This window comes from Mastigoproctus giganteus, chromosome 10 (assembly GCF_048544385.1).
Source record: "Mastigoproctus giganteus isolate SK-2022 chromosome 10, ASM4854438v1, whole genome shotgun sequence".
In the NCBI taxonomy this organism is placed as follows: Eukaryota; Metazoa; Arthropoda; class Arachnida; order Uropygi; family Thelyphonidae; genus Mastigoproctus; species Mastigoproctus giganteus.
The window spans coordinates 182049074-182062650 of NC_143584.1; the positions used below are offsets into that span (position 1 = coordinate 182049074).

The following is a 13577-nucleotide window of genomic DNA, read 5'->3' on the forward strand; positions in this document are numbered from 1 at the left end:
ACTTGATTGTCTTGCTGAAGTATAAACAGAAAAACTAAAGAAAAAAAAAATAGTCTTGATGAAGTTCATTGTAGTGTCTGCCATGGAGTGTCTTCTTCGCCCATCTTTCTGTCTTTGTTTCTTCTGTCTGTGTGAGTGTGGTATCTTTGTTGAGCTTGAGTGTTGTGTACTGTTTGTCTATCTTTCTTATAGCCTGGTAGATTGGTGCCGTGTTTTCCTGGAAGTAATCCCGCAGATTCTTAATCGCTTTCTTCTCTTGTTCAATGAGGTCAGTCAATCACCTCCCTCCTACTTTACGAGCTATGGTCAGTCTTTCGATGGCCGGCTTCGGGTGGTGTTGGCGCCTCTTAGTCATCATTTTCCCGTTCGATGTCATAATCTCCTCCAGTTGGTATTGGCCCAATCTATGATCCCAAAGGAATACGTTAGTACTGGGACTGTGTGTTTATGGCTCTGATCACGTTCGCACCATTCAGCGTTGTTTTTAGCAGGGTTCTGAGTCTCTGATGGTATTTCTCAGTGAGGCGTCCTTGATCTCCATGTGTTCTAACTGGTGGGTCTGCATCATCCCCAGATATTTGATATGTCTTTGACTTCGTGGATTCACTCTCTTCAGCTAGTAGTTTCGTCCGACTGGCTGTCCTTGATGCAATTCATGGGTCTTGCATTTGTTTAGGCCAAATTACATCTTGATGTCAGTGCTGAACTCTACAGGAGTGCAGTATAACGAGAGGAGTACCACAGGGAGGTGTCCTATCCTGTGTACTGTTCGCCGCTGCCCTTGAACCCTTCCTCGCAAGGTATACTGATTTCTCATCGTATGCAGACGACCTCAAATTATACATAACGTCTAAAGAAGCTGAACAAACTCACCTGACTAATCAGCGAGTCTCCGTCCTAATCGACAGCCTTGTAACATATCTACTGCAAATAGGTCTGGAAATAAATGCATCAAAATCAGCTCAACTTACCTTTACAAAAAAGAGAATAAAAAATGACATCACAGCCTATCACAATGGAGTGCAGATAAGGAAAGTGAAGTCTCACACCGACCTCGGCTTGACTTGGGACGAGGGCCTCACTTTTCAGAACCATTTCTCGACCATGAAAACGAAGACTTTCTCGGCGATGTGGGCAATTCGACAAGAGCTGACGGGGTTACTGAACGTCGATGTAGTCGGAGGATACGTCCAGCGGTGCCTACAACCTATCGCACTGTATGCATCAGCAATCTGGTCTTCTGCCCCGACGTCGTATATAAATAGATTCCTCGCAGTCGAGTACTGGGTAATGCGATGGATGAACAGGGTCACGGGCAATGCTTTCACCATCTCCAGGGCTGTGTTATATACCAACTTAAATATCACTCCCTGGAGAGTTCACATTGCATCCAGGAATATTCTTCTTCTTTCTCAGATGCTTACCGGTGTGATTGACGCCCCCAGTCTTCGAGGACTTATCTCTACTCCACGTGCTGGACGCAGTAATGACAGTCCCTACCTACCATTGCATTCTACACTCTCCAACCTGTGCTGTCTGAAGAACTTCTTCCCAAACAACGCAGTGAACCTTTTCAATTCATTGACAATAGACCCTGTGAAATACTCCGAAAGTAAGCAGTACAGAGTGAAGAGCATCTCAGAAGCGCACTGCTTACTTCAACTATAATCTTGACAATGAGTGAATTTCTAAACAATATTGTAAATATACACACTTGTGTAAATTATTGTAAATAATTGTATTCGTGCATTTTTGTACACTCTTCTTATATTGTAAATACTGTAAATAATTGTAATTTTTGATTTTTGTACACCCTTCATATTGTATATAATTGCAATTCTTGCATTTTGTACACCCTTCTAGCCGGTCGGCTGTGTATAAGGGGTGAAAGCAAATACTTGCTATTTATAATAAACGGATTTTAATAATAATAATTAATAATAGTAGCTTTTGGAGTTGATTCTCGGTTGCGGTATTGAGTTTGATGTTATCTATGTACATCAAACTTTTAGGATATATCCGTACTTGCATGGTGGACAGTGGGTTCAGTGCCAGACAGAACCGTAGTGGACTCAAGGCATCTCCCTGGAAGAGTCTTCTTCTGATTTATATTTGTCTGGTCGTGATGTTCGCGACCTTGATGGTGGTCTCCATTTTCCATTGGTTGCTTCTAGGAAGTACGTCAGTGTTGGTTTGACTTTGCATATCATCAGCGTCTCTATCAGCCAGCTATGGGGCACGGAGTGGAAAGCCTGGCGGTAGTCGATGTAGGCCGTGTGCAAGTTGCGGTGCTTCTTGTAGGCTTACTCCATAACTGCAGCGTCAATGGTCAATTTCTCCTTACATCCTGTGCTGTCTCCTCCCCCTCCTGCCACCCCTCTTTCTCCTCTGGTGGGGCATGGGCTTGCCCCACTATATCAACAGGGGTCATCTTCCCTATCAATCTCTTACTTCCAATTTCCAATCCCCCAGTCTTCCGCCTCCCCTCCCATCTCTTTCCCCTTATACAGCGCCTGCCCCACACATCTAAATTTAAAACATCAAAATTCATGCCCGACCTATTAGGAAATCTTATCACTTCCAGCGCATATCCCTTATAGCCCCTCTATACAGTGTTTAATATACCATCTGTGCCCAAAAGAAAATAAGAATATTTTTTTATTTTTTTAAATTATTTTTTATTTATTTATTTTTTTAGGTCCTAGCCACTGAAATCTCAGGAAAGTAAGTGGCAGGACCTGCCAGAGCAAACTTTAAGGGAACACCTGTCTGGCCTCCACGTGGCGGAGTACGTAAACGTCAGGTCCCAACAGGGGCCTGGCGGCTAACAAGCCAGATGAATAAGGGGCACAACATATTACACAACACACGACCCACACACTTTTACACCTCTGGCCTTGAAAGCGTACTGTCCTCGATACAAAGAACATACGCCGAGATGGGGTAAATCCCTGGTGACGTTAGACCCGAAAATACTCTGTACATCCTGTGCTCATCTGCTTACATCCGTTATGTTGCTTGGCCATGAAATTCTGGCTCTCCAAGTGGTCCGATATCTTCTTAGTTATGCAGCTGGTTAGGATCTTGCACATTATTGGGAGAGAGAGGGAGGTTATTAGTCTGTACTTTTCCGGGTTTGTGGTGTATTTGTCTTTAGCCTTCAGTTAGGTTATTCCTTGAGTCAGAGACGCTGGGATTGTGTCAGGGTGCATTATCTGGGTGAACTGCTTCCCTGTGTGCAACTGAACTTCTTGTATCAGTAGTTGTGGATATTATTTATTCCTGGGGTTCTCCAGTTGTGGGACTTCCTGACTGACTGACTGTGGTACTTCTTTGTTAATGATGATAATTATAATAATAATTATTATTATATAGCAATAGTCATTTTATCATTTGAGTGAGCTTCCATCCTAAGTCGCCATCTGGGTTCTCACCCATATGCGACTTAGTTCTCGTTCGCATTTCATCTTCTACCAGTCCAGTAGGTTTAAACACAACGCAAAGACCAACTGGTCAACCCAAAAAACAAACAATTAGATTATTTCGACCATTTGGCCTCGCGGAGGGGACGGGACAATCACGCCCACACCACGAGTCACCGTTCCCACCGCGAGGAGGTAGGTCGCTACTTCTAACTTGGCATCGCCTTACTTCTCTTATATGCAATTTTACAAAATTGCAAAAAATACCCGAAGGTATTTTTATCTTTGAACAATTCCTTTAAATTACCTTCAGTGAGAGCGAGCGTCCCTCGCTCCAGCTGAACTCTTATATCCGCATAATACGGACACACCAGCAGCAAGTGGAGGCCGGTCTCAGGCTCTCCGCAAGCACATTGCTTCCTCGGAGACAACCCCAAGTGGAACAGCCTTGACTTCAGGCCATGTCGAGTAAGAACAGCACAGGCCGCAAGCCCGAATCGGAGCAAGGAGCGTCGCTCTCGCCTCACGATACGAACCGAAGGCATAAACGCGTATAAATGCCGACCCTTCTCAGAATTGGTCCACTGCAACTCCCAGATGGCTTCCAATTCAGCATTGATTCGCCTTCGTTCGGTTGGCAAATCGAGCATCACAGCCGGCTGCCCCACCGGGTATGACCTGCGCCAAAAATCGCCCTAGAGATCCCTCTTTTTAAGGCAAACCGAAAGGAATACTGCACCACCACTTGCTCAGCCGGCAATTTACCAGCGAGCACGCATAACGCGTCTGTAGCCACAGTCCTGCAAGCTCTGGTGATTCCCAGAAGAGCAAACCTTTGTGCTGAAGACAATATCCTTTGGATGTGTGAATGTTCAGTTGACCCTCCCCAAGCCCCAGCCGCGTAAGTCAAGATTGGGATAAAGATATTATCATAAAGGAGGTTGAGGGCGCTCCCCCTTTATACCCCAATCTACGCGAGTCACTTGCCGGAGCTCGGCATACAACCGTTTCACTTTGTCTCTGATGTATGTAGCATATGCTACAAAGGTCATACGCTCTCCCAGGCAAACACCCAGATACCTTATTCTTTTCGCCACTCTCAGAGAAAAAATCTCCAGAGCGACAAACAGGCGGCCTATTCCAGCTAAGGCATCCCCTCAGCAGAACGGCAACAGATTTTTCCTCGGAGAGCTGCAGCTTATGCAGGTCAGCCCAACTCAAGACCTGGGATAGGAAAGCTTCGACTCGCTCCTCTATCATTCGGCATGAATCTCCACTTACCAGAATAACTAAGTCATCTGCATAAGCCACAGCTCCCGTGCCATCCACTCGATGCAAACTAAAGTACTCGTCTAATACCCAGTTCCAAAGAGTTGACCCCAGGACTGAACCTTGTGGACAACCTCTTTACACTTCCTTAACACACTCGGTGAAGGAAGTTATTACCATCACTTGCCTTTCCTGAAAATAGTCTTTCAGAAGGCGGTAAATATTTCCCGGACAGAGGGACGCTCTAGCCCTGCACAGAACATTGTCCCACCACAGCGCATCAAACGCTCCCCTAAAGTCCATGAACAAGCCCAGGACATATCGACCAGGCTGTTCATTAGACTACAAATGGTATCCTCCGAAGAGGACCCCACTTTAAATCCAAACTGGTTGCTGGCTGCCAGTCCATGTGCACCATAGCGGGCCACCAGGCGCGCAAGAACCAGCCTCTCCAGCAACTTACCCAATACTGGCAGTAAGGCTATGTAGCAGTAGTAACAATTTTAAGGGAGGAAAGAGATAGTTAGTTAGACAAAACAGCGCAGTCATTGTTATTAATATACGTAGAAATTTTAAGGTCAGCCGGAAAAGGCTTACATCTGCATGCCACATCTTGCATCTTTTGAATCTAGAGGAATATTTCAAGATAAATTCCTATAGAATATAAAATATACAGGTTGTCTCAAAAATATTGGTACAAACGTTTAAGGGAGGTAGGTAACATCTAAAGGAATGTGAATCGCATAGGAACCCATAACCGGAAACGTCACCGTAAGTCGGTACACGTCGCTCATCAGTTCGCGAGAGGGAAAATTTCTGGTTTACTCATTCAAGCAGCAGTCACTGCACGAAGAGCATGCATCGATATACGAACTGTGAGTTGGCAGACATGCACCTAGTGTATGGATTAGAAGAGGGCAATGGACGAGCCGCTCAACGAATTTATGGAAAACGCTTCCCAGACAGGACCACCGGACCACCGTTTGTTTGAGCGTGTGCATCAAAATTTGTGCGAGTATGGGTCATTTAGAGATAACAAGAGTAGTGCGATCAGCCCACGTTCGACGCGAACTCCCGCCATGGAAGAAAGTGCGTTGAATGCCATCCAGAATAATCCTACTACCAGCACACGTGCCGTTGCCTCTGCCTTAGGAGTGTCTCGTTGCAGTGTACAGCGTGTCTGGCAGGACGATTCCTTACACCCCTTTCATCTCCAAAGGGTTCAGTTACTGCTCCCCCAAGATCATCCTGCACGTGTGGCTTTTGCGCAGTGGTTTCTCCAAGAAAGTGTTTAAGACTTGAATTTTCCAGCCTATGTTTTGTTCACGGATGAGGCTTATTTCACTCGGGAAGGCTTATTCAATCAGCGCAATGCTCGTGTGTGGGCTCACGACAACCCACACAGTGTGCGCCCCCATGCGGCACAACATCGCTTCGCAATAAATGTGTGGCCAGGTATGGTCGGTGACTGCTTAGTCAGCCCATACCTGTTACCATCCCGCATGAACTCCGCTAAATATCGGATCTTTCTTGAACAAGTTCTACCAGGGTTACTTGACGATGTTCCAGCAAATGTGAGACGCAACATTTGGTTTCAACATGACTGGGCGCCTGCCCATTATGGAAGGTGTGTTCGTGACCACTTGAACGGGCGTTTTGGGCGTCGATGGATTGGCCGTCGATGGATTGGCGGTGGTGGACCCGTTGCCTGGCCCCCATGCTCACCCGATTTATCGAGCCTTGATTTCTTTCTGTGGGGGGCCCTCAAATCTATCGTGTATGAATCGCCTGTGGAGACGGAAATGGATCTCGGGGCGAGTCTCGTCTGCGCTGCTGCTACTGTCAAAGAAACTCCAGGTGTGTTCGACCGTGTCCGCCAATCCATGCTGCATCGGTGTCACGCATGCATCGCGTCTCATGGTGGAACCTTAGAGCAGCTGTTGTAGCATCATGAAATGCATCCATCTTGTACTCCATTGTTAATATTATGTCAAATAAATGTTTGCCTCTAATTACTGTTTTGTGTCATTTCTGCTTCTTGTGCCTCTGCTACTACTTTCCCGTGACGTTTCCGGTTATGGGTTCCTATGCGATTCACATTCCTTTAGATGTTGCCTACCTCCCCTAAACGTTTGTACCAATATTTTTAAGACACCCTGTATATTGCAAGGTATATCAAAAATTATCAGATTTTCTCTAACCCAAACCGTGACTGTTACTTATAACGCGGCCGTATTATAACGAGATATGCGATTTTGAAAGCGAAAAGCAAGAGCCTGTAAAAGCAAAAACAAAAAAGAGTTTAAAAAGAGACCTTATGTTAGCTGAAAAATAGTTAACATATCTGCAACTACTTATAACCTGATTAGCCACAAATGGTCACGTGGTTAAAAAAAATCCCGTGTCAGTTTAATTTGACAGTCTTTAACTAACTTATCTGGAGGACAGTCGCAGCTGGAAGTGTCTTTGACAGTGGTAGGATTATACTAATTCTAACATTTGGTCAGTCGTTAATATCAGACCGATGGTAATGAGCATTAAATGAATAAATAAATAAATTAGAAAGTTTCATTCCATAAATATCGCTGCGCTTCATGTTAATTTTTAAGCCTTATTATCGTAATAAAACTGAACTTTTTCTGTAAATTAGTATTGAATTTTATAAATTCAATAGTCGTAAACAATGATTTTATGGGTCCTTTAAATTATTAGTTAAACCAGTACAAACGCTCTGAAGACGGTATCTGTGGTCACTTTAGGTATATCCCAAAACTTCCAGAACACTGATTTTTTTTTTAATGAATAGATATGCAGACTCAGTTCGTTGCTTCCATGCAAATTCTCAGTCAAAATTCCGTGACTATTCTTTTTGCTTATATTCAACTATTCTGCTAGCTTATGAACAATTCCCAGACCCTGTCGATGTTTTCATCTGAACATGCAGTGGAAGGGTGGCCAAACCTGGAATCGTCTTTAACAGCCCCACTCCCATCTAAAATTAATTAATAATGCTTAGAGATGCGTTAAAGGGCTCAAGAAATCATTAGTCTCAAAAACACGTTTCTGTTGAAAAAGATCAAATTTATAGAATCAGTGTGTTCATTTACCTCGTAGACACTGGCGCTTCCGATCTCATAAAACACGGGCAGTAAAAGAAATGCTCCTATAACCACTCCTATGATCATTGCTGCATCCGTGAGGAGGTACTGGGTGCCGTATGTGTATATTTCTGCAGGATTTCCGACCATAGCAATGGCTGAATGTGCTGTAGCAACGATGGATAGAACAACGGGGAAAATGGTCATCTTCCTACCTGCAAGGAAGTAATCTTCGACGGTCTTTTGTTTCGAAGTGAATTTGTAGTACAAGCCCACCACTACACTCAGAATCAAGGTCAGGGCAAGAACAGCATAATCCGTTGTCTGAAGAACGTTCTCCATTTCGGATCATCAGCTCCAAAGAGATGGCCACTGTGGGAAGAAAGATTTTTCAGATTAGCTCGGAATTTTCCTGAAATTTTTTAAATTTAAAAAGATGTAAATAAGACATAACAACGTTGTCAAAGAGTGTTTTTTTTTTTTTTTTTAATTTTTAATTAAGTGTGTAACTGGAGAGTTCCCAGCTAAGGGTGCGTAGGAGTGAGTGTGAGAGGAAAGAAGTTTGGCTGTTTATTCATTATCGAAATGCAACGTCTTTCACTAAATAAAAAATCAAAGATAAACACGCTAGTGTGGGAAAGAGTAATTTTTATGTGATGAGACTAGTTTGAGAGCAAATTATATGTATGTGCTTACATGCTGTACCGTCCTTGGGGGGAGTATTTCTAGCCTTTTGATTTTAAGTGCTTATTTCCTGGTGCTGAATTACGTGCATTACCGTATTTATCGAAATTACTTCTAGGAACATAATCGCCAAAAGGAATTATTATCAATCGGGCGCTTGCGTGACTATGTCATAACAAAAATATTACGTTCACTATCACTCTCAGAATAGATGATACCATCGAGAAAATTCAGGGAAAAGGTTTTAACCGTGAAATGATTGTCCGTTATCGTTTGACTAGATAGTAAATCACAGCTAAATAACCTGGACAGCTGATTTTTTTACTTCTTAAACCAGTCCTACACGATGTTCACTGAGGTGTGTCTTTAGTAAATCTAATCAGAATGCTCTTTTTCACGAGAAGATGAAATAAATTCTGTTTATACCAAATGAATTACTTTATTTCACGAAAACACAAGGATGCTAGTTAAAAAAAAAGAAATCACAGGCATGTTTCGTGCTCCGTCTTATGCTATCTAATAAAAGTAGAAAATGAATATTACATGTGCAGATCCTGATTATTTTTCGATACATATCATGAGATTTTTCTTATTTCATTTTTTGGAGAAGCCTATGTATGGTTTTAATTTCTCCTCAATTTGCGCCGAGAAACTTAGGGCTATGAGGCGTCGGCATATACTGGTGTGCAAAACTTAAGGTAAAAAAAAAGTGCAGCCATTATCAACCCACTGTAGGATGGAAGCCTCCTCAACAATTCATGCTGAGGGAAAACGGACCATAATCTGCCACGCTAGTCCAGTGCGAATTGGCAGATCGACCGTATTCAGCAGTCAGGGGCTTGAACCCCGGTCTACTCAAAGAGCGTGTGCTACTGCACTTCCGCTCCTGACCACTCGGCTAAAAGTTACAACCACAAAATCATTACTTAAGGTATTCTTTACTAATGAGAGTAGATTCAGTCTCAGCAGCGATTCTGGACATCAGCTGATCTGGCGAGAGGTTGGCATATGGTATCACTCTGTAAACATCACTGAAAGGGATCGATATGGCGGTCAAGGTCTTCTCGTCTGGGGAGGCGTTATCTTGGATGAACGTACACAACTTCAGATACTGGAAGGCGGTACTGTAACCGGTGCACGCTACTGTACTGAGATAATCCTTCCCCATGCGCGTCTGTTCCGAGGTGCCATTGGTCCCGAGTTCGTGTTTATGGATGATAACGCCACACCCCATTGAACTGCAGCTGTTGATATGCTTTTGGAAAGTAAGGACATTGTTCGTATGGATTGGCCTGCACGTTCCCATCGATCTAAATCCCACCGAACACATATGGGACGCTCTGGGGAGACGCCTAGCGGCACGTCCACACCCACAAGAAAATGTTCACCAGCTGAAGATGGCGCTGACAGAGGAATGGACGATGTTACCGCAAGAACTTATCAGTAACATTGTTCTAAGTATGGACAGGTGGTGCAAAGCCTGCATCGACTTTAGGGGTGGCCATATCTCCTACTGAGGACCACCTCTTCCCTTTGTTCCATCTTTGGCAGTGATGCATCTGTATCATGGCACCCAGTGCTACGTTGCCATTTTTGAATAAAGTCCCTCTGTACCGTTTTGTTTCCGTTGTTGTGTCGGTGTTGTTTCCTTCATCATTTCTGTACCTCACAAGATTCCTTTGGTATGCTTTTCCCATATCCAGGCCACTCCTATGAGAAGCTACAGGCGAAAACCTGACTGGTCCTTAAATTTTGCGCACTAGTGTATAAGGTGTGATCAGAAAGTTCCGGGGACTACTGCTGACTTTTTTTATCCTGAAATTTCAACATCATAGCGATTTCCGACTTGTCGCAACATGTTTGGTGTCTTATCTGCATTTACTCAGATGACAGATACAGCTATTTATCTGTATTCGGTCTGCATTAGCACGAGTTGAATAAAGGGTGTTTTATGAGTATCGTCGCAATTTTATAAACGGATGATTTTACTTAGCAGCAAATTTGCATCAAAGTTTGTTTCAAATCAGGAAAAATCCGGGTCTGGCTGGCTGGCAGGTTTGGTCCCAGCGGTTCCATGATCCCATTTAAATCCCTTGTCATGTCATGACTATTAGTCGATCATTCAAATTTGCTGTTGTCCTCGACGACGATCGCTGCTCGGCAGCCTGGGCCAGTCCACTCCTCAGGAAAAGTGGAACAGAAACTCGTGAATTTCTATGGTCTTTGGAAGAAGATGCTATGGAACGTTCCATGGCTTTTCAGTGTTTCGCAAAGTTTAAAGAGGGCTACTTCACCGTCAAGATGATTTTTGTTCTGGCCGCCCTTCCGCTTTGAAAACCACTGATTCAATCGTGATCTGATCAGTAATGATTGATATTTAGCTATCCTCGAAGTTGCTAGTGAAATTGGATTTATTGTGGGATCTGTCAATTACGATATAAGGTTATGGATTACGACATTATTATTATTGTTATTATTATTATTATTATTAGCCATATGGTGCAAGGAAGCCTGGGGCTTGTGGTGCACCAGCCAAAAAAAAAAAAATTCCCAAGTTACCTTGAGAGAGAGAGAGAGGGAAAAGAGAGAGAGAGAGAGAGAGAGAGAGAGAGAGAGAGAGAGAGAGAGAGAGAGAGAAGAATGGTGATATCCAGCTTAGGACCCTGGGTTTGCAAGCCCATACTCACCAGATGTGAATTTTGTGCCTCTCATCCTCACTTGTGAACATCTCATCCTCAAGGCCAAAAAAGCAAGACAATCTCGATAAAATGCGAAAATCGTGTTTTTGATAGTTTTTTTACTTGCAGGGCGTTGTTCCTTACGATTTTGTCCTACTGGTTAAAGAGCGAAGCACAATTACTACAGAGCAGTTCTCCTCCGATTGCCTGATGCTATTCAAAGAAAACGGCCAGAAAAGTTGGGTTCAGGGAATTGGCGCGTGCATCATGACAACACCTCTGTACACTCGGCGCCTTCCATTTAAGAATTTCTTGCGAAGCACTCCATAGTTATGGTCCTTTAACAGCCAAACGCCGTATATTTATTTTTTATATGATTTTTTTTTCTTCCCAACATTAATAGTCCGCTTGAAATGTCACAGATTTGTAACTACTCAGGATTCATAACACGACACGAACTGTTAGTAAATTTAAAAGAAGCTAGAAACTACTTTGAAGGAGATCCATACGAATAGCCATTAAACTTCATAATTTTCTAAATACACACACTGGCCAAAAAATTATGAGCCTTTGTATTAAGACAGTTATAGGCAGAAGATATGCAAATAAAGGCAATAGATGCAAAGAAAACTGTGACATGGGCTGATGACGTGTTGCGCCTTGAGTATAGAGACTGCACAGGCTGTTCGACTGTAGTAATCTGAATCCAGAATATAGAAACGAACGCGTGATCTATCAGACTTTGAAATAGGTCGCCTGCCTATTCGGAAGCCACTTGTTTCAGAAAAAAAAATAAAAAAAAAAAAAATACATTAGGCCCTCGATTTGACTCGAACGGACTAATTGGGGGAAGGGGTGTCCGCTATTGCCGAAAGTCCTTTAAATGCAATGTATTTTAAAAACATATATTAATAACGAGCTTACAATGTACAGGATGTATTAAAATATTATTATAATGTACATTGAGTAATTTATACACACCACTAAAACATCAGTTACGCATAAAAATAAATTTACGACAGGAACCAAACTTTATTTTAATTAAACAGGTCAAAAACTATACAATGAAAAAAATGGAGTGTTTCCACCACTTTTTTATTTATTTATTTTTTTTTCCTTAAAGCTCACACAGAGTTGTTTTCAATGTGAACATTAGTTTTTTCATTTAAATCCATTTAAATCAAAATGGTTACTGAAGTTAGTCATACCGCTTCAAGCTTTTTTATCTTGATGATGAAGAATAAGACCACAACAAGCAAACACTTGAATTCCTTTATTTATTTATTTTTATATATTTTTTTTATAACGGAACCAAAGGCTAATTTGTTTATGGGAGTGAATAAAAGTGCTTAACCCCTGGCGGTGAAATTTCGAACTAAGTATTTATTGTTCATAAAGAAATAAATTTAGCTATGAAGAATACGAATAAGTAATTATTACTGTAAAATATTTAGGACAGCAGCACTAAAATATTTGAAAGTAAATTGTAAATTAAACAATTCAAAAAACATCGAAACTAACAGTTTAAAATGATATTAAGTGTCAAAAAATAAACAGATTCTTCAATAAGTTAATAAAATAAGAAAGCTAAAAATATATAACTTCTATAAAATAAAATTAAAGATAACTGAAAATGAATATCATGTTTTTCTATTTCATCCGCAGACGATTGAAATAATAGTTTACTATCTTGATTAAAAAAAAAAAAAAAAAAACAACATTTTTTAAATATCAATATTGTTTAAAAATAGCGGATAGAAATTTAAAAAAAAATTGGATCGAGCTGTATGCACAAGAATTCTAAACAAATGATGCTTATAATTTGAATGGCCGCCATCTTTTTTCACGATGTCGGAGCGAAATAATAATTCCATCGGGATCTAGACCCCTTCATATTTCCTATAAATTTGTTCGAATCAGTTTGCAATTATAAAACGTTTTAGCGGTTAGAAAGAGGGGGAAGGTATACATAGACGAAGTGGTCCCATAAGCCCCCACTTTCCATTTTTGGAAAGTAGGCTAAAAATAAACATATTCAAAGGTGCGACGTTCCATTCAAGTAATAAATATTTACCTATCCCAACACTGAACGGAGGGGGGACTCTAACACACGTAGAACGTTGAGCCTATAAATAAACTCTCGTTCAATGACTCTGTCAAAAAAAAAAGAAAAAAAAAAAGAAACAAGAAATCTGTCAGTCATCGACACACCTGAGAACTGCCACACATTTCTATATACGGTATTAATATTTGACACTTTTTTCGGTTGCTAGCTGATGGCTTCAACTTATCCCGTTAAAATCAGGAGTGGGGTGTTGCGTTGATTAAAACTTACCTTGCTCGAATACTCTTTCCTTTATCGCGTGGGTACCCTTATTCTTTCTCTCTTCGCTTTATCCCTTCGACCTATAAACCGTATAGTTTAG

At 41.8% G+C, this 13577-nt stretch overlaps 1 protein-coding gene across 1 annotated transcript in view; it reads right to left on the reverse strand.

Annotated features, from left to right (window-relative positions):
- LOC150079596 (putative sodium-dependent multivitamin transporter) overlaps positions 1 to 13577 on the reverse strand; it is a 44437-nt gene extending 30860 nt beyond the window's left edge. Inside the window, exons 1-2 of the mRNA XM_090383378.1 lie at positions 13487 to 13577; positions 7799 to 8161 (exon numbers count right to left, since the gene is read on the reverse strand). Coding sequence (XP_090239504.1) covers positions 7799 to 8131 — 333 coding nt within the window. The 5' untranslated portion in view covers positions 8132 to 8161; positions 13487 to 13577. The remainder of the gene's footprint in view (positions 1 to 7798; positions 8162 to 13486) is intronic.